The sequence below is a fragment of the Cimex lectularius genome, unplaced genomic scaffold (genome assembly GCF_000648675.2).
Source record: "Cimex lectularius strain Harlan isolate CLEC.00 unplaced genomic scaffold, Clec_2.1 scaffold78, whole genome shotgun sequence".
NCBI lineage: Eukaryota > Metazoa > Arthropoda > Insecta > Hemiptera > Cimicidae > Cimex > Cimex lectularius.
This window is the reverse complement of record NW_019392658.1, coordinates 1491581-1513953: the sequence shown is the minus strand read 5'-3', so window position 1 is coordinate 1513953 and position 22373 is coordinate 1491581. Positions and strand designations below refer to the sequence as shown.

The 22373-nt window shown below is 35.8% G+C and overlaps 2 protein-coding genes across 3 annotated transcripts; both read left to right on the top strand.

The window, feature by feature from the left end:
* Positions 1–3775: 3775 nt before the first annotated feature.
* Positions 3776–9753, top strand: LOC106663387 (5-hydroxytryptamine receptor 3A-like). 2 transcript variants are annotated; one of them, XM_014388204.2, is made up of 9 exons: positions 3776–3888; positions 4070–4230; positions 4316–4357; positions 5299–5408; positions 5494–5704; positions 6383–6563; positions 6717–6869; positions 6933–7093; positions 9335–9753. In XM_014388204.2, the coding sequence occupies exons 1-9, from the start codon at positions 3837–3839 to the stop codon at positions 9488–9490; spliced, it is 1227 nt and encodes a 408-aa protein (XP_014243690.1). In that variant the 5' UTR covers positions 3776–3836; the 3' UTR covers positions 9491–9753. The 2 variants fall into 2 exon arrangements, with proteins under 2 accessions (XP_014243690.1, XP_014243689.1); XM_014388203.2 differs by having other exon boundaries at positions 5488–5704.
* A 3836-nt stretch (positions 9754–13589) lies between these two features.
* On the top strand, positions 13590–21633 carry LOC106663393 (peptide chain release factor 1-like, mitochondrial). Its single transcript, XM_014388214.2, has 7 exons — positions 13590–14064; positions 17373–17458; positions 17566–17746; positions 17815–17978; positions 19630–19747; positions 19933–20069; positions 21367–21633. Exons 1-7 carry the CDS (start codon positions 13770–13772, stop codon positions 21574–21576), a joined length of 1191 nt encoding a protein of 396 aa, XP_014243700.1. The 5' UTR covers positions 13590–13769; the 3' UTR covers positions 21577–21633.
* The last annotated feature ends 740 nt before the right edge of the window (positions 21634–22373 follow it).

Below are 22373 nucleotides of genomic sequence, written 5' to 3'. Positions count from 1 at the left end.
AAAATTAAAAATCAACATATAGGTTTCTTGATATCAAATCGAGTGATCGAAGAATCGACCGAACTCCAAAGTTGTCTAGGAGTGCCTAATGCCTCTAGGAAAACCAACTCTATATAGAAACACAGATTTACACACTTTCGGACAGTTAGGCAGCTATTAAGGGACTAATTGCGTATGCTTTTAGCTCCAAACTAGTCTGGAAATAACGAAATTAGAGCTGGACAAAAGACCCGGCAGAAGGCAAGCTAAGAGATTTATTAATCTCTTAAAGAGGAAGACGAAGGAACTCCTCTCTCTCTCTATACCAGCCACTGTCCTCGTAACTACCACTTAAAGAAATGGATAAGCATGAACAAAATCGATTCTGTCAGGAGAAAACATGGGCACATTTCCTTTAGTGAATGTGAAATACTAGCCCGGTTACGTTACAGCAACAGCAAAACAATTCTCATACCAAGAGAAGTGAGGGGAAGAGGCACCTAGGAAAGTGATAGCTTTGTAGGAAAAAGTGCACTTTCCACGGTATGGCCTGAATCACAGGGGTTCCACAATAGACCTATATGGGTCGCAGTAAAGAAAAGGTCGGAAACCTTGATTTTTGGCTATACAAAAATATCTACATACAAAAATATATACATACATACTTGCGGAGAGGAATAATGTGGCTCGGTTCTCTTTGGATAATTCTGCAGCGTGGTCTGAAATGTTTTCCAAGCTTCTTCATATTATGAGGGACTCGTCATCGGGAGAGTTGTATTTCTCGTGCCGTGGATTCAAATAGATTCCAACTCTACAAGGAGTTGGATCATTCCCTAACTCCTTGCAATGTTTTTTCTGCTCCAGCAAATGATGCTCCGTTCTCTTTTTTTCTGCTGGTGGTTTAAAATTCGAGGGGAGTTGTTGTTCCTGATTTCAGGCCTTGGGTTGGGGGTACTCCTGCCACTGCAGTGTGCTCTCTATGCAACTCAGGTGATCGTGAGGATGCATTTCATTTTCTCGCTAGCTGCTCGGTCCTTAACGAATTGAGGTATCTGTATGTGGGTAAGGGTTTTCTGACGAGGGAAGAGCTTATAGCCCTTCTGACCGGCTCGGATTGCCGGGGTCTTGTTGATTTTGCTCGGCAAGCCTAGATATGAATATATTGAAATGTAGGGAATTAATATTCTGTTCGTCTTATTTTGTTTCGTTTTTTGCTCTCGCAGGTAATACATATAATTTTTACTTTGTGGGCTTCTAAATGCGAATCCTGTTTGCCGGTGGGGGACCCTTTGTGAGTTGGAATCCTTACTTTTGTTCTTTGAAGTGTCATTTTTATTATTTTCAAAGTTTATCGCATTTCCATCTTGTAATTTGAAAATCCTGTAAATAATTGTAACCTCTGAAGTTGATATTGTAAATTCTCCTTTTCTTATAATTATGCATGTTCTTGGAATAGTAATGCACTCCGAACTCTGGCTGACGGTCTTAATATCATGCCATAATAATACTGTTTTTTATTTTGAATTCTAAATTTCTTTCATTTTGAAATAAAGTATATCTATCTATCTATCATCTATCTACATACATACGAAATAAAAATAATCTATTTCAATTAAACGAAAAAGGGACTGTAAGTACCCATGGTGTCAAATTGTAAGGACGAGGGAGGAAGGAACGACTGAAAGCCTAGTTCTATCAACAGGCTCTTTGTCTTGAGCCTCTGATATGCACCAATTTTTTTTAACATATAGCTTGAAGTCTGCCAGTTATTTATCACACACATGGGAAAATCTATTATCTGTGATTTGTGGTGTTTAGTGACCGTTAGTTAATGATTATTTGGAAATCGTGAGATGCGGTCTGGTGTGACGTAAATGTTAGAAAAACATTTTCTTTATCGTGCCAACGTTCGACTTGTACTCACTCAAAGTTTTGTTTTCTGTATAGATGTATCATGGGGTGTCGTACAAATACTTTGATTGAGTCTAAAATTTCTAGCATTGTATAAATTCCCTTTTTTTACACCCTACAAGTATTTGTATAATTTAAACTATGTTTATAAATCCCAGGCCCTGAAGATGATTTCAATAAAAAAATCCTCAAAACTTTTGTTTTATATCTGCGGTTCTACTTTATTCATGGAGGCTGAGCTTATGCTGTTACGTGTAGTTTATTGGGTGCTAAGCTTCTGTAAAATTTTCATTAGATTGGTGTAGTCGTTTCAAAGTTATCAATATATTTTTAATTAAAAAAAATATTAGAGACATATAAGGCAAACAATTTAAGGTAAAGAAAATATTTTTTAATTTTCTCAAAAGTTGTATTCAGGGGTTTTTCGTGGTGCGAATATCAACTTGGTTCCAAATGTAGCAACAGGCTCTGAAAGAGATTGATATTATAATTTTAACTGTATAAATTGTTAAATAAAAAAAAAATGTTCTTAAAGTATTCCAGTTAGTAATTACGTTAAAATTAAGTTGCTGTGTTCGAATCTATGCGCACATCTATGCGAAAAAGGCATTGCAGTTATCCTAAATACCTGTTTATTAACGGTTCCTACATAATTCTATTATGAAACAAATAGAAACTAAGAAACGGGATGCGTGCTTCATAAGAACGGACAGGGAGAGAAAGAGAGCGAGAAACCCTTTCAATAATTAATCGGGCTAGCACACATTTATACTAAATAATGGCCAGAGTCCATATGGTAGTTCAAAGTTGTGTTGCATTATAAGGATGTTACCGAACTCTCCCATTACTGATTTTGGTAGGGAATTCGAATATATACACAATCCCTTTGCTGAAGGGACAAACGCGTTTGACCAGAATTCAGAAACAACACAAAAATAAGTTTCTTTCGTAATTATGTCCAATATTATGGACAATATTTTTCTTGTGCTTTTCAATATTAGTTAGACTTGTATTATTTTTTTTATATTTTTTTTATATTTTTTTATTTATTTATTTATTTTTTTTTTTTTTTTTAAGGGGGGCATGAAAGAAAATTCCAGGGTCGACGGTGGGAATTGAACCCACGGTCGCGAGTTGGATGAGCCTAGAAACTCGCCTACCGCGATCCCCCTGAACGTATTCTTAACCACATAAATTTATATTTTTTGAAAGTTCCTGTAGTAGTTTTTGTTGGTTAGGAAGCGTTTCGGCATTTTGATAGTGTTTCAGTGATTTCGAGAATAGGCAGACCGTGATAGTAGGTAACACTCAAACAATAGGTCTATCATACCGCAGACATCAGGTGGAAATCTCACAACATATATTTACACTGAACCGCATAGTGTCACTTATTGGGTCCATCTTCACTCGCGGGTTTGTTGAACTCAGGTGCGTTTCGGCATTGAGCCATCTTCAGTGAGGAACCCAACCCGGCCTAATAAGTAACCTTATGCCGGTTCAGCATAAGTTCACTGAATCGCAGGCCAACATTCATCATCAACAAGTATTTATATTAAGGTTATGTTTTTGAAGAATCTAAATGGAGTATCCATTTGTATTGTCTGGTTTTCAGATCTAATTATTTTAACCTTATTTTTTGACGAAATTTGACCGTGAAAAGCTTTATTCTATCAATCAATTGTCTCGCCTCCTTCGTTTACGGACGGTTTCAATTAGTCTAATGTTCACATATATTCTATTCGTATCAGAAGAACATATCAGACTGCTTATGGTAATTGGTTCTGGGAATGCAGAAATTAAAAAAAAAAAAATAAGTGGTGTCTGTTTAGTGTTTGTGCAATTTCATGATATGTCTGATATTGTTAACTCTTCGGGGGAGGGACGGCTAATAGTATGATAAGATTGTCTGTTCGGAGCATTGCAGGAAGAAACAGCCTTTTGACGAGATGGTAATCTGCAAGATTTCAATTGTACACCTAATTTTTGGGTCGCTTTTAGGTAAAGTACCTTAAACTTTTTTTCTTTTGTCATGGCCCTCGTGCAAAGTACATTTTTATGTCAGTTAAAAACAAATTTGCCAGGGCTGATGGATGGAAGGGAAAAGTCTTCAAAACAGTGTTTTGGTCATTTTTGTATGTTAAGACTAGAAATATTCGTTCAATAATAATCATTCTTTTAGGTGTAAGTGCAGTGGTTCCTTGTGCAAATAATTCAATGAGTACCGGAGAAAAATTGCAATACAATTTGCTCTGTGGTTACAACAAAGATATACGACCAGTAAAAAACAGCAGTTCTTCGATTGTCGTAGATGTTTACCTGGCTTTCAGAGATCTATATGTGGTAAAAACAACTCTATGCTTTGAAAATAACCTTATTCTGCGCTGCAGTAAAAAAATGTATGGGCTAACGATTAATTTGAACTTAGGTCACAGACGATGTGATGTCAATTCACGCATGGTTAACCGTAGTAAGTATGCTTCCAAAAATTTTACTTCTTCTTTAATGTTTTCTGGGTGTTTAACTAGTTAGTAGTAATGTGTAAAGCCTGCACCAAGTGCCAATATATCTGTAATATTTGTCTGCTGGTACAGATAACTCGCCATTTTCTAACATTGATTTGGATACATTACAATTGCATTGTAAAAGTAATAATAAGTATCATTATAATTACATTGTACATTCAAATGATGTATAGTATTGTTTCAAGGACTTTATAATAAATTAAAGAAAATAATTTACTAAAAAATGACGACTTAGTTGACACACGTACTTAGTTTTGCGCAAAAGCCCGCTTATTTGTCCGGCATGCAGAGAAAGGTTGATCAATAATTGAAGGTGTCATTACTTGGCTTCTATAAGGGGTGAGTAGGAATGCCACCCAATATGAGAAATGTTGTGGTCGAGCAAAGCAGTGAATATCTGGGGCCACTGTTCCGATTTTTTTAAGATACAGGGTTGCTTTATTGTATATCAGTGATATTTAAGTGTATCTAATGAGTATTTAGAGTGAATGTATTTATTAGCGTGAATGTGTACCGCCCAATTTACCGTAGTGTAAGAGGGCTAATGACGGATTATGTCGCTTACTTCACCACCCTAGTTGAGTGAATCGTATGTAAATAGGAAAGAATGTATTTAAGAATGAGTGAGAGGTTGAATGGATGTAGGAACTGCATGCGTCGTTGCTGACTTGATGCTGACCTAGCTGTTGACATCACTCGGAGCTCAACCTCGGTGGCAGGACGGATAAGACCGAGGTTTGATCCCAGACTGTCAACACCCGGGGTGATTGTCGAGGGCTACCGTTAATGTATTGTAAATTTATTACACGTAATACGTTGACCTTTTTTGGTGGAAGCGTAGACATAAATACAAAGTGGTATCTTGCATATTGATTATTTATTTCAGTTTTACGAGAACGAATTTTTGACATGGGATCCCAAGAAGTACAATGGACAAACTAAGATCTCAATTCCAGCAAATTTAATTTGGACTCCAAAGATTGTACTATTAAACAGGTACGTGTTTGCTGTCAATATTGTTTAGGCTAGTTATAAGCAATATTTTTAAATATATATGTATATGCTAACGGTTTAGTTTCAGTAAATTTACTGATTCGCATCTAGCCAGTAGATACACTACTGCCACGGTCACAAATAGAGGTGAAGTGTCTGTATTCTTAGATACCCAACTTACCGTCCATTGTGCCATGAATTTACTCCGGTGGCCTCACGACAGTCACGTTTGTCACTTGGCATTTTTTTCGGAATACGCCACAGGAAATCAAACTTTATTGAGATTGCATAAAAACTCGGTAACAAACTTGAAATTCATTAAATCTGAGAAACTCTATAGATGTACATAATGTGTGTGTATGTGTAGAGAGAGAGAGAGAGAGAGAGAGAGAGAGAGAGAGAGAGAGAGAGAGAGAGAGAGAGAGAGAGAGAGAGAGAGAGAGAGAGAGAGAGAGAGAGAGAGAGAGAGAGAGAGAGAGAGAGAGAGAGAGAGAGAGAGAGAGAGAGAGAGAGAGAGAGAGAGAGAGAGAGAGAGAGAGAGAGAGAGAGAGAGAGAGAGAGAGAGAGAGAGAGAGAGAGAGAGAGAGAGAGAGAGAGAGAGAGAGAGAGAGAGAGAGAGAGAGAGAGAGAGAGAGAGAGAGAGAGAGAGAGAGAGAGAGAGAGAGAGAGAGAGAGAGAGAGAGAGAGAGAGAGAGAGAGAGAGAGAGAGAGAGAGAGAGNGTAGCGGAATGCTACAGAGGTAAACAAACAATATCATTTGGAAGAGGATTAATAAGTGTTGACATTCATACAAATGAGTAATCCTGTAAACGTAAACAGAATATTTTATATAGATTTTTTTTAATGAAAACTTAAAATCCTGCATTATTTTCCGGACAACCCGATACATAAAATAATAACAAAAGTATCCCAGGATTAGGAAACTTCTACGTGCTTTTAACCTATTTTTCATCAAATTTCTTCTCACATGTAACTAGAGCGTCGATATGAGGCACTTCAATAAAAATAAGGCCTGGGATTTGGGACAAGTCACTTTTGAAGTTAAAGCATTAGCCAAAGATCCTAGTGGTGATAGTACTGCACAATTTCTCCTTTGTACGTTTCGAATGACTAGACACTCCAGCATCCTAGCCTCAACGACTACAGTTCCTATAGCAGGTGACTTGCCTCAATTTGATTTTCAATGGTCAAAAAAAAAAAAAAATTGCTTCGCATACACCCGTCATTCATTTTACTTTGTCATTGAAGCTTGAAAACCATTTGTAGCATTATTATGTATTAAACATTTTAATTTTGTACATTTTTTTACAGTTGCCGTCATCTTAATATTTGTTTCTTTTTGGCTTAAACCTATGGACGGGTTTCGATACGTCCTTCTTTTGACATCCTTCATTGTTCATGTTCTATATTTGCAAATACTGGGAAAATCCTTGCCTGCCAATGGAGGCTCTGATGTACACATTAGTAAGTTCATTTTCATCATTTAATCGATTTGAATTTAAACACACTTTAATAATTTCTTTTTAGTCTCGTATTTGCGCAACTCTGTCGCAATGTGTGGTTTGGCTATGCTTCTCTTAACTATATCAAGAACAATGATGCAATTAAAAGACACACCGCCATGGCTTATGAGAACATACAATATGGTCAAGAGTAAAAACAGCATGCATTTCTTGCTACTGCCGCAGGTATCGCACCTTCATTTAATTATGAAATATTGCCTGTTTAACATACATTTTATTTTGCAATTTATATGTGTGTACGATGATCTCTCTGATCGTTCATATAATACAGTTTTTTAAACTAAAAGAAGACTCTTGTCAGTATTCTTTCAGTTATCAGAAAATGCTAAAAATCCTCACGATACCGTCTACTCATAACAATATAAAACAAGTGTTAGATTATTTCATTATTAATGATGAAATATTAAGTTGAGTAAGAAAAGAAAAAGGCCTTTAACTAGAATTTTTGAAGCAGAAGCTGGCCTTTTTTCAGCCGATCTTCAGCTTCCTGCGATGGAACAGGTTTGCAGATCCTCGCATTCCGTAAACAAACCTATTATGAAATTCAAACTTGTAAGTGCTTTTTTGCGAGCACCGTTGTTCGGCCCAAACTTGACTCCGTCGTCACTTTTATGTAAAGGGCAAGAAACCCTGAATCCAGAATCAGAAGAATGAAGTGAGCGTGTGATGCCAGCCAGTTTCTCCACAGTTGTGTCTTGCTGTTGATACATTGATGATGTGAAAATGGTGTACCATGGGTGACAAAATAAAATTAGTATCTCGCCTTTTGGTAGACGCTTCACAGGTTGTGTAGTGTTGTTACCCATAAAGTAAAAAACGTCCAGAATTCGGCCTTATAACAGTATACCTTGCTTTAATCTTGGTAGCAGCCTTTTATTGTAAGTGGGTTGTCCAGTGTGAGTTATCTCTCCATGGAATCTTTTGAATTTCTGTTTAATAAAATCAACTGTTGTTGGTACCAGCAGATCCTTTGCGAACGCCACGTTTATTACAAGTCTTAAGTCTAGAAATCCTGGATTTTGGTAGTTTTGGTCACCTAGGCACCTCTATGAAATTGAGATCAAATTGTGGGTGGGGCTCTTAGTATTGACAAATGGTTCAGTATAGTAAAATTCTGCGTTAAGTGGGATTTTCTGTTAATAATGAGGTTTAGGTCCTACCCTCAGAGCATTTGTTGTAGATACGTGTGTTCCAGGTTAACCGGATAACACGCTGCACCGTCAGATTCCATGGTATGCTTTGAGAATCCTTAACGTGAAAATTTTTCCACCGCATTTAGTATTGTGCCTTACTAAAGTTTCGACCAGACAGAACCACTATTTTGACAATGCTTCCGCCTTACAAACAGCGCCTAATAAACATGCAGCAGAACTCTATTTAAGCAGAGGCTCAGCCGGCATAGACAGGCCGTTGACGAGTTGCCATCACTAATAGAGTAAGCAGTGAGCATAAACAAGTAACAGGGCCCTCTGAACAGCTCGCACTCATCGTTCACTCGGCAGCCGACATGGCTGACAGATGCCTGATTCAAAGACACCGCCTTTTCAATGCCATTACACGAATCCGGTTACTAAATCAAGTATTTACCGTTGCCGCCACCCTTAAGGTATTCTCGTACTGAGACAGCGCAGATTAAATCATGGTAAGGTTTGTAATTTGTAGTTTTCCTCTAAGACTGAGTGTGTACAATGGTGTGATCTGCAAACAATAGCACTTAGTTTTTAGGATTTTGAGAAATGTTGTGAAAGGTGAAAGGAACCTAGAGGATTAGAGCTAGCTGCTTGGCTATATTCTTGTTTTTTTACGCTTTGTTCAACTTGAACTGGGTACATCCCGCGTTCTAGATCCCTCAGTGTACCAGCAGATGGTGCTGTTCTCAACGAAGGGTATTTTCCCTCTTTTCCATTCTCTTTTGGTACCTAAATTTGTTTTTAAATTCTATTGGTTAAGAAAGAGGTCGTTATTTCGAACAGGTACCCAGAGAAACTTCAGTTCTATACCAAAGGTGCCATACATTATGCTGGTCATCAGTCAGTCGTTGTTAAATACATTCTTTCCTATAAATACATACAGTTTATCCAAAAAGAAGTACACGAATTATAAAACTAATCCCAGCAAGCTCTATGACACTATACACTCACGCCAATCTCACGAGATGTTTCACACAAAAACAACTAGTTTCTATGATTAAGATTAAATACAGTCTGTAGGAGCCAAGGATTGTCACCGTACGATAAACCTTTAGACATGTTGGACACACTCACAGGATTTAGGCCCATAAGCTGTGTTTTCAACGTTTTCTTGTTTGTTATAACTGTAAACAGACTTTCTAGACACACGCGTTGAACTTTTAAGTCACAATGATCTTTCACGAACATTTTTTGAAATATTTTCATTTTATTTTAGGAGAACGAGGCTGAGAATGACGAGAGTGGATTGATTACTGCAACGAATAGAAAGCCGAATCAAGACTGGGTCCTGTTGACTACCTTATTTGACAGAATATGCTTTATTTTATATTTTCTTTTTTACTTTATATCAGTTATGATCATAATTTTTTAAAGACAAGATAAAATTTAAACTGTTTCACAAAACCTGATGGAGCTAATTTAACATAAATTGATAGAAATTCAGTATTGAAGCTTCACGTGCAGTTGCCTTACACATTATATTATTTATTATGTTATAAAAAAGTATATATATATATAAGCTTTATATTTATTTCATTAGGTTTTGAATGTTATTTAATATTCTTTTTTATCGATTTATGTACTACTCGCCTTCTGTATAAGGTCAATGTAAATAAAATTTATATAGATATGTTACATTTTTGAGTAAAATTCCTTTTATGCTGTTATGTTTGTCGTTCATATGATAAAATGATGTGTCACAATATTAAAGGCAGCAATTGATAATTGGTATGGTAAGAGAACTACGAAGTCTGGATGCTGTGTGATTCTTTTACAAAACTTGCTATACCAAGTCATTTATTACTTATTTCTTGACCACAAACTTTATTTATCTACTACATTTTATAAGATTTTGTACCCTAGTGAGTCTATGTTTACTTATCAAAACTCGTCCATATGACGTTTTTACTTTTATGAAGTGTTCGTCGTGCAGCTAGGAATTGCTAGCTCAGAATACACGCTGTGTAAACACATTGGATATGTAAAATTGCTGCTCTCATTGACCTCATTCTTGCCCACCCCTCGTACAAAGGAAGGGTTAAAAACGGTTTGATGGTGATGATGATGAATGTTGATACTGGAAGTCGGGGTTTTTTATCAACCTTCTGGCTTATTGTACTTTTGTAGTTCCATAGTTCAATCGACTCGATCCTCCCCCTAAGGAATACTATTGGTCATTGACTGTCATTGCTGCTATTTTTTTCTTGTCTTCGTGCTGTCCTAGGTTCGCGAACGAATAAAATATGCGTTACTTTCTTCCACCTCATCGGATAACAGATGAGGTTGTGGTGACCATTCTCGGCATAGTACACCGCCGACCTTTGTGGTAACCACGACAGAACACAGATACCGATAATAATGGTCGTAATTGTTTTCGGCCGCTAATAGGAGCGAGGCGATTCTTGTATGTAAGAGCCGACAGCAATCCGCCCAAGTCTGAAGTCAGGACAATAGTTACCCAAGGACTAGGTACTATCAGCTCCAGCGACTCCACTCTACATTCCAGAGCAAACGAAAGCTTCGACTCAGAGGTTTCCAGTCTGAATTCACCCTCCGTTCAGCTGTGATCATGTCTCAATGATCGTATTAGAACTTCAATTTTGAACGGCTCTTTTCAGGACGAACCGAGCCAACCAGTAAAATGTCATCATTGAATATGCACCGACCTGACATATAGTCCTATCACTCCTATGAGTTTTACCTTGCCTAACTGTAGCAATTTGTTTGCCAGTTTTGTGAGGGTTCTTTAATCATGTCACTGTGCCTGGCATGTCTGGAGTTCGTCTATTTCTCCTTTTATTTTTGTGGACCTACTCTGAGAGAGAGGATTCTATCTTTGTTATTTTTTTTTTTTTTTTTTTTTTACGAGAGTTCGCAACAGCAGAGGTCATATAAACCCTCGGGGTGCCGATGTTTTTGAAAAAAAGCCCATTTGTAAGTATGTCGGGTTCGAATGCAGGGCCGCTGGATTCGAACCCGGGACCTTTACCTTACAGTGATGAGCGCCGTGTCAAAGACTAAACCTTGCGGCCACCGACGCCCCCTATCTTTGTTATTGTTTTATCAAAAATAGGTTCAAGGCTTGCATCGTCAACTTGCATATCTTCCTATGGCCAGTCCGTCTTCCTTTACGTTACCCAAAATTTTCCTTGGGTCCTGGCACCCTGTTACCCCAGGTTTTGGAGATTTTGTATTCATTGGTTAATTTTGATGTGATTTTTGTACATGCTAATGCTTTAATGGCTACTTGGATATCCGATCCTGGGAGGATTTTTTGTCAGCCTAGCCTCTTGTAAGATTTTCTTGATACCTAATATATGATCAAGTTGTTATGTTTTCCCAGTATTTCAAGATTTTGAGTGTGACTTATTTACGAGCAAATACTTTTAAGGCTGCTTGGCTGTCTGACTTTATTAGGGTTTTTTGCATTCATGCATCCAGCATTCATGGAGAAGGAATTGCTCACGTTTGGGCTTGCAAAGATTATTCCAGATCCGGTTCCTTCATTTGTATTGGAGCCATGTGTATGTGGTTTTCTCCTAAGCTATTCTTCCCCTTTATAATATGTTATAACTTTTTAGAAGGTTGTAAATGATGTTTCCGTGCTCATGTAGTCAGTCCCCATTTTTACGAATAGGTATCTGATTTTATTTATTGCTGTTGTATGCCCAAATGTTTAGTTCCTATCCACTTTGATTGTTTTAGAGTTTGAATGAGTTTTCTCCTTACATATGGATGTTTGTTGACACGAAGCTACTCAAAATAAACGAAACTGGTTTGTGACTGGGATCTATAACCGGTTACTCACTCATGATGTGGTCCACAAACGAAGCTACTAAAAAAGATCGAAGTCAATCGTTTCATCGGTGAAATCATGGAAGGAATATCATCTGTCCTTGTTCGTTTACAGTGATGATTCCAGTGATGAATCTGTCTTATTACTGTACCATCATCGGTACAGAAGAGAAAGAATACGAATGAAATTTTGCGTTTTTTCAACTTTATGTCATGGCTTTTCGGTGTCGTCTTCTTCTAATATACAGAAAACGTAAACTAAACAGGATGGTTTTCAACTTCTTCATAGATAATAATGTTCACCTGTTGAACGTCCATTTAAAAATCATTCGAAACTGAGCAACGTCAGTCACTCGTGAATCGGTAGTCGAGTTGCCTGGAGCTGGAACTGATTAGTATTTTAGTACCGCGCCATTAATCAGTACAGACGTCTGCGGTATCCCATTCAATTACCTAGGAAAGGACTTATTGCGCGTTGTAACATAAGTTTCTTTTGCGTAGTTTCATGTGTTGTAAGCAGAATGACAGCTTCATCGCTTGAATCATCACTAGAATCATCTCTATCAAGAAACAAATAGTTACACATATAAAGTTATATTGATTGTCGAATTAACTGTACAAATATGTAATTAATACAGGTCCTGATGATGACCTTCCAATAAGTCGAAAACTAGGTAGATAACAATGGAACTGCGTTTTTTCATCCATAACATATCGAGATTAAGATTATTCAAAGAACAAAAACGGGGATGATGTTCCTTCCATGATTTCACTGAAATAATTAGTGATTTCTGTCTGTTTTGAGTTGCTTCGTCTGTGGATCCATGGCACTAATGAATAAGTAACTGGTTAGTGATTTCAGTCACAAAACAGGTTCTTTTCTTTTGAGTATCTCCCATTGTGGACTTGGCGACAGTTTCATCGCTTGAATCATCACTATCAACGACCAAATAGTTATAGTGATTGTTGAATTAACTTTGCAAATATGTATTCATAATGTGTATTCAATATAGGGCCTGATGATGACCTTAAAATAGGTCGAAAGCTAGGCAGATAACAATGGAATTGCGTTTTTTCATCCAAAACATATCGAGATTGAGGTTATTCAAAGAACAAAAACGGGGATGATGTTCCTTCCATGATTTCACTGAAAAATTAGTGATTTCGAAATGGTTAGTACGACAGTTTCATCGCTTGAATCATCACTATCAACGACCAAATAGTTATAGTGATTGTTGAATTAACTTTGCAAATATGTATTCACAGTGTGTATTCAATATAGGACCTGATGATGATCTTAAAATAGGTCGAAAGCTAGGCAGATAACAATGGAATTGCGTTTTTTCATCCATAACATATGGAGATTCAGGTTATTCAAAGAACAAAAACGGGGATGATGTTCCTTCCATGATTTCACTGAAAAAATTAGTGATTTCGATCTGTTTTGAGTTGCTTCGTCTGTGGATCCAAAGCACTAATGAATAAGTAACTGGTTAGTGATTTCAGTCACAAACCAGTTCCGTTTCTTTTGTGCAGCTCCGTGTACTTTTCAGCCATCAGGAATTAATCAACTATTATCCTTCAATCACCTAGTATGTAAAGAATTACAATAACTGGAGTGTAATAAAAGCAAAATTACACGCAATTCACCATTTGCATTGTCTGTGACTGAAACAGAATTAACACTGACCGAGGTCTCCAGAAGGCCGCATGTTCAAAATAACAGCATGGAGAGTTAAACTGATAAAAGAAACCCTCTTTTAACTCGGCGACGGATGATTTTTATGTAATTTGGAGGGAAAATGTTTCGGAGGATTTGAATAAGGAGGAAATTTTTGTTTTCCGTTTGTCGAGCGATGCATTTGAAATCGTTGAGCAGATTGAGCCGATCGTTGAGCCGGATCCTGTCCGAGGCTGAGTATCTGTGTCGAAGCTCTGAAGGACTCAAACTTCAGTTTCGACAATTTTCGACGGGCAAGTCCTTCGTCAAAGAAGACTACGTCCAGAAATATTTAGCATCCGTCAAAAGCCAAGCCGAAAAATCCCCCAACGGTTTTACCAATCAAATTCCAAACCTGCATTTGAAAAATATTTTCAATGACCGAGAAGAAATCTCAAGCAACCTGCAATCCCTCAGAGACATGCAAAAAGGTCAGTCTATCTTGCAGGTTAAAAAATAATAATAAAAAGTTCTTAGGATTTTCTGCGTACGTTCTGTGAAGTTGTGGCCTCCGAGCCTGCACAGTTTGATCAACTTAGTCTGTGATTCTGGTTTAGTTCAGTCTAAGAACATGCAGACCAAGGATGATCAAACTGTAAAAATATGTTGTTTTTTTCATATTTCAGCATGTATCTTGAATTAAATACGTTTCACATGGCAATCAGTAGCATAAACAGTTTGTAGTAATGGCAATTTAAAGCTCTTTTCAATGCTTTTTTTTTAATTTTCCCAAAAATGAATAATTCAAGTACTATGATTTTGTTGACAAAAATCGTAGATAGTTGTAAAAGCAAAGTGTTGTCTATGTGTGAAAGGGTTGAGAATCGGACCATGGTTCATACAATATTTGAGGTGTAGACCTGATGAACTTTGTTGTACGAGTAGTGAATCACACTGTATAATGGGTTTATAGAGGTTTAAATTGTATCTGTAAAGTAAAAAAAATAAATAAAAGTACTAAGTACAGTAATCTGTAGTTGAGTGCTTAGAAATAATATATTTATTTTACTTCTGAAACATATCGTTCAAAGTTATTTGTGTGAGTCCTTGCACTCTTTCCCATACACTCAAGTCCACATCCGAGTGTTTGTGAGAAGCTGAAGGTGGTCACACTCTGGTGATGGTCCCTCATCCATTTGGCAACAATATCATCATTTTGTATATCCAATTCTGTCATATTGACATTAAGAACACGCTAATACACTAAGACTACCAGGGACCGCAGAATCACATGACAGCCATTTGAGCACTTCCTCTATACTGCACAATGAACATCCAGGAATTTTAATTTTTAAAAAAAATCCCTCATGTGCTCGCTGTTCATGCCTCTATTCAACTGTTTTATGCATTAATTTCTCATTTGAAAATGCACTACTAGGTTTAATTTATTATGGTTTAGTAGTTTATTTCCAAAATTTATAGGTCCTATGGTATGTTGACTATTTTAGTAAATCGTATCGGTGATGCTACTATTTTAATAGCTTTTGCTTATTTATTTAATTTTATTAATTGGCATTATAATCTGCTCAAAAATGAATAGGGACATTGCCAATTTTGTAGTATTTACTTTCCCTACCATTTTTATTTTATTTTTATTATAAATTGCATTAAAATCTGTTAAAAATTGTTTTTTTATTGAAAGAAAATTTAATTAAGGTATTTTGAAAAATAACAAAATAAAAGGTTTTAATTCCATAATTAACAATTAACACCGTGTATAATGTCATTTTTTAGCTAAAACCTCTGTTCCCCTGTTAGGCATACTGTTAATAAGGTTTTCTCTAATTTCATAAGCAATTTCACTCCATAGGTGTTGCAACGCTGCACTCAGTTGTTGCAGTTCAACTGGCTGCGGATGATTGAAAAGCCTTCTCTGCAACGCACCCTACCTGTGCTCAATAAGATTGAGGTCTGGAGACAAAGGGGGAGTGATGAACAACTCTGCCTCTATGAGGTCTAGCATTGTCATCCAGAAATCAAAAATCCCTGCCTATGAGAAACCTGGCTTGAGGGATGTATTCCACGATAATTTCTTAGACATAACGGACTGCAGTAAGGTCGCCTTCACAAATATGGAGTCTAGTTCGTCCTCCAGTGTAAATTCCAGCACAGACCATTACAGGACTTCCTCCAAACTGCACTGAAGGGAGCACGATCTGGGGCATTGTACTCATCCCATTCTCAGTAGACTCTTCAGTGCCTGCTATCACTTATACAGACAGAAACGTGACTCATCAGTAAACATACCAGCAACATACATAACAGCAATCCCATTGGTGTTCTCTTCTGGTGCTCGCTGCTCCATATTCTCCTGAATTGCTGGTGGCAGGCGGGCTGTTGTTGCAGGTTGTCTCAAAGGGGCTTACCATGTGAGGCCAACTTCCCACAAATGATTACGAATCATTTGTGTTAATAAAGGCCTTGCCAAAACATCTTGTACTTCATTTAGGATCTGGCAGGCACTATGGAAAGGGTTCCAGTTTGCAGCAATAACAATATTTCTATCCTTCCTTAATGCACTGAGATCCACTACCAGGCCTCTTATTGGTCTCCTAGTATCTCCGAATCAAGCTAAACCCCAGGAGACCATGTTCGAGAAACGCCATTTGCCTCTGTGATATCCACTTGCCAGTGACCTCGATGACTCATTCTCACAATAATATTGGGAACGGTTCAAGATGATGTCTTTCCACGGTTAAAGAGAATACAACTGGATTAAAGTGGAGAAAAGACTAGAAAAGGTGTTTGTTTACAAAACGAGTAATCTTTATGCTTACTATTCTTAAGTAAATCCATTATTAAACATGAGGATTAACATTTGTTTGTTTTTGGTTTGTATTTTCTATTTTGCTTTATCCACCTCACAAGAATATATCGGTTAATTTAATTGAAACTAATAGAATAGGAATAAATTACAAATATCCCTATTCATTTTTGAGCAGTTTATATTTTATATAAGAGTTTGGGATTTTAATATAATTATGGTATTATTAATGGAAATTTTGGCAAGGTTTGCTAAGAGAACTTAGATTCCATTTTCCACTTGATTACCTGCAACTATAACTGCACCTACCCCTGCTTCTGCTTTCATTCATGAACTCTTGAGACAGCAGGAGTATATTAATTATTTTAATTATATATTTGTAGTAATGTAATAATGTGTTGTAGTAAATGTAATAGTCATTTTTTATATTTGTGTTGGTATTATAGCAATATTTTGTAGCCGGTTTAGGAGCAAGATTTGAATTNTTTTTTTATTGCATTTTCTGCTCTGGGTCAGGTTGATGTTATTTATGAGCTGTTTTGTATTAAGTTTTTTCATTTGTTAATGCATGATTTCATTAATTATAGTAACTTGTTTAGTTGCTTGCCCTATGCGAATGTATGGTGTGGAAGGCCCAATGGTGTAATAGTACTTATCCCACTAGACTTTTGGGTTTATTTTATTATATTATAGGAGTTATTTATTTTGTGTATAGGAGTAATATTAAGTACTCCGTCATGCTGAAGTAAGCCTATGTATATAAGAAAGAATGAATGATGTTATGAGTTAACATATGTTTACTGTAACTTGTATGCATTGGGGATGAAATGACCCAATGTTGAAAGCCCTGGAACATATCTCAAGTGGGCATGAGATGAGGGTCATGCCTTATGGTCTGACCCTGTATGGCAAAGGATACGACTAGTTGATTAGCTCAATTTATTCAATTAACATTAGTGTATTATCATTTTTCAGATGAATCAGAAAGTAATGAATGGAAGGAAACTATCAAAGAAGAGATATTGCAGTATGAGGAACAATTAAGTACTATCAATTTAGAGGTAATCTTATAACTGGAAAAACTGTGTAAATAGAATGTGTGACTGACAATAATAAAACCATTTCTTAAAAAATATATTGTTTTTAATGTTACATATATAAATTGCAGCTTATTAACAGCCTTGTTCCACAAAGCCCTACCTTCAATGCAATTGAATTTGAAATAACTGCTGGAGTTGGTGGAAAAGAAGCAATGCTTTTTGCAAAGGACCTGTTTGATATGTACCAAAATTATTTTAATTATAAATCGTGGGTTAGTGATGTAGCAGAGTTAGATACATCGGAGTTGGGTAATGCATCTAAACTGGATTTTGAATGCACAAATTAAAAATTGTATTAATAAATTCCTTCATTTCAGGTGGCATAAGGCATGGATCGTTGTGTGTCGAGGGACCAAACATTTTTCAATCTATTCAATATGAAGCCGGTGTCCACAGAGTACAAAGGGTGCCTGCAACAGAACGGTCAGGTCGAATTCATACAAGTACAGCGACAGTGGCTGTATTTCCACAACCTGCTGAGGTAAGAGTAACAACATAAAGATTTATGTTTTTTCTTTTTACATTAATATCGCAATTTAAATGTATGTTGGAGCATAGTGTTAATATGCTGGTTTTTATCTCTTAAACAAGGCATTGAACAATACAACATTTTTTAACAAGCATTAACCCAATATAAACATTTACAGGACCAATTAAGAAGACAGCATACGCTCTGTTTCTTAAATTTAGATGTTTCAGGCAGTAATTTTGTATAAGTTATTTTGTATTGTGAATCGATAGTTCAATGTTCTGTTCAACAACACGGGCGTTATTATTATTATTATTATTCCTCCGCCGCACTACAATCAGTTGTGTTCTATGTCTTGATTCACAACGACCGCACGCCTGACATCTTCCCACACCGCCACATAAGATTGCATATCATGGATGTATAACAAACCTGGACGACCGATGTTACGAGAAATGGCATAAAATTGTTGCATTGCTTGAAAACTTCCTTTAAATGAAGATGGAAGAATAAGAGCTTTTCCCAATCAGAATTTGTTTACGTATTGATTGTGCTATTTTGTACATGATCCATTAAGCCATGCAAATGTTCAGTTCATAACTTTCCTTGGTTATTCTTAATACAATTAACTCTCTTCAACTTTCAAATACATGTTGATGATATAGTGCTGGGTCATTCTTGGAGAATAGTGAATTTGATTTGATTGATTTGAATGAGTTGCTAATCGGTACTGCTTCTCATGTCATTAATAGCCAAGGAAAACTTAATGGATCTATAGGAAATTGTTACCATTATTTGGATAAACAAGTATGTCAGTTTAGTTTATGTCTTCATCTTTGGAGACAACGATTGCTGCAAACTTATTACATCTTGGCTTATTATAAATTCTCACATGATCGTTTGGTTTCATGTATTAATGTAAAAATACTTGTGAATTTGTAAGAGATATTGCTCAGCATATGGATTGCTGTACATAATAGTAAATAAATACCACATCCTTTTATATCTGCATTTTGAGCATTGAATAAAGCAAAAGTGAATAAGTTATTAATTATTATATATTCGAATATTTTCCCAAAAAAGTTTTTTTATCTATTAGGATCTGTATATAAGGCTTTTTAATTCATTGGGATAGGTATCGAGATCCGGTAAAACAGTTATACCCTTATGGCAAAAATTACTACTCGATCAACAAACTTCTCAAACAAACGATGCAGTATGACACCAAGAGCATAAGCATCCAAATCTCCTACATCAAGCCATTCAACATCGATTGTAATATTGCCTTTTTTCTCCCCCAACAATGGGCGATACTTTTTTCTTATTTTTTTTTTCATTCTGCATATTATGCAATTTTTCTTTGTTGTGTTTGTGGGATGATTCTCTTAGACCTTGATTAACTATTGAAACTACTTCACTACTTGCAATCATTTTTAGCAATTTTTTATTTATTTTTTTATTTTATTTGACTGGTCTTATACAGCTGTTTAATGCTATGTAAAAACAAAAGATATTATCCTCACTGATAATCTTTCATAATTTTAATCCGAACAAAAAACATAAATTAGCATACTTCCTGATTAAAATAAGTACTGATAACAATTTGAAAGCTGGCAGATAATTTTTTTAATTAATTCCATTTGCCAATTTATTGTTTTTACAGGTAGATGTTGAATTACTATCCAAAGATTTGATAATTGAGACAAAACGCTCAAGCGGAGCAGGAGGACAACATGTAAACACAACCGATAGCTGTGTTAGAATCACTCATATTCCAACAGGTATTTTCAATTTTTAAGTCTATAAAAACATACAACTCTTGTAAAGTTTACAGTTCTTCATTGATGTGGCTGAAAGTAATTTGTTAACTACAGACGACAATGGTTTTATTAGTTTCAGCATGGACATTTCATTTTTAAAACGTTTTGTGTACTGCACTATATTCGATTGTCTTTCTCTATTTCAGGTATAAGTATAGAATGCCAGACTGAAAGATCCCAAATAAAAAACAAGAAAATAGCACTTAACCGATTAAGGTCTAAAATTTATCAAAAACAAATTCAAGAACATGACCAATCTATGAGAGAGTCAAGAAAAATACAGGTAAAATTACTTGGACATTCTCGTTTTTCAAAATATTTTCTTGCATCAGTTCAAAACAATTAGTTGTGGCATACAATATTAATATTAGTCTCTATGCGACACTGATTTAGTACACTTATAGGCATTTTGTGATATTAGCATTGGACTTTACATAAGTTGTTTTGTTTCCAAATGAATCTTGGAATTTTTTCCCTCTAATACTCAGAGGTGTAGTATTTATTAAATACTATATTCTCTTATTGTGATAATCTAGTTTTTGCTATTCTATTCTGTAGGTTGTTATTTCAATTTATTTTTTATTTTGACCTATTCCACAGACGGAGACAACTAAAAACAAACTTTTCATAAAAAGTAATATTTATTTTTTTAAACAATATCCATTTTGGGGTCTGCCTACTCCTCCTCTTCAGCTATTATGAATGCCCAATTTCATGAAACAATGAACACACACAGAGTATTTATTAATTGTATTTTTTACCTAAGATCTTGTGTACTCAAGTTGAATTTAAACCCTCTATTTTCAGCTCAATATCGATATACGATGTACCATTTTTTTAAAATTATTTTAAATTCAGCTTTATTCTCTCTCTTTTTGTCCATTTATAAATACGGACATGGAATTGCTTTCTCCAACCACCATAATTGCTGTATCAGCAAACATAGCTAAAGTATTATTATTATCATCCGAGTTTTCTAGTAAAATGCTAGTGAAGAGCAGGTATCGAACAGGGCCTTTTGGGTCTCTCTAGCATGGATCAGTTTGAGTCCCAAATAGGCCTCTTCTTGCTTAATTTGTAAGTACCTATCAGCAAGGTAGGATTTGATCAGTTTTGAATAGTTGGCTGGAATTAGGAGGGGCATCGGTGACCACAATGGTTTAGGTGTTGACACGGTGCTCATCACTGTAAGGTAAAGGTCCCGGGTTGAATCCTGGGGTCCTGCATTTGAACCTGACATACATACAAATGGGCTTTTTTCAAAAACACCACCACCCTGTGGCTTCATTGAAAAATAAATAAAAACACATTGTGAAATTAATATGAAATTTTGTTTGAGCCGGAATTGAGTTTCTTATTTTATATATGAAACCTTCATGCCAGACTTTATTGAATGCTTGCAACACATTTTGGAAAACAGCTGAGCATACTTCTTTTTCTTTTTTTAAGTGCTCTCTTAGAATTAAAATAAACATAATTAACAGCAAATAAACCTTTATATAATTTGTTTGATGGAATAACAGAGGACAAGTTTGAAATATATTTCAACAGACAATTAGAATATTTTCACTGTTTTCTAGGTTGGAACAAGTGCAAGATCTGATAAGGTTCGTACGTATAATTACCCTCAAGACCGAATTACGGATCATCGAATTCAAAAAACTTTCCACAATTTGCCACAATTCCTAAAAGGGGGCCAAATGTTAGACGAAGTGATAACTATGCTTCAAGAATATTATGAACAAGATAAACTTCGCATATTTTTAGAATCGCTCAAGTCAAGGAGTTGATGGTAAATAATAGCTAACTCGTTTTAAATAATAAAATATGTTTTCTCTAACAGTTTATTTATTTATTTTTTATTAAAGTGAAATCCTTTAGATTTTTTTTATAATTTTCAGTACACTACTACCATTAATTCGATAACAAGTAACAATGATAAACCAAATATGTATGTTACATAAAAAATAAGAAGTTTTCATTTTTATTAAAACAAGTGTCACTATCACAGTTACTATCACTGAGTAGATCCCACAGCCTTAACCTTCTACAGTCGGTGAGGAGGGTTTCTGGATTTAAGGATGGTTGGGAGGGTTTTATAAAACTTGTAACTTGAGTGGTTACATCTTGGACAAAAGGAAGATATTCGAGTAGAACAACAGGATCAAAGTTACTTCAGGGGATCACTGTATTGTCTGCAAAAGTCAGGAGGTGGTTCGAGTACAGGATGGGTACACAATTATGTACACCTGGTAGTGTCGTGGCCAGAACACTACTCTGAGGAATACCAACTTGGTTCTAGGATCATGACTAATACACGATTATTGGGAATCAATGAAGTGAGAAATACTAGCATAAATTTGAAAATATGAGGAGGGTTTGATTATTTACATTTATAAGTGAAAGCACATATCAGCCAATTTTTTTGTACTGTCTTTCTTGATACAGTGAAAAACTTTTAATTATTTATTAGAAGTGAAAAAAGTACTGACTGTTGCGTATAAATATTTGCAGTTTATTTGCTTTACATATAAATCAATTATTGAACTAGAATTGGGTCTGGCTTCAAACTCTTGTTTCAATGTGT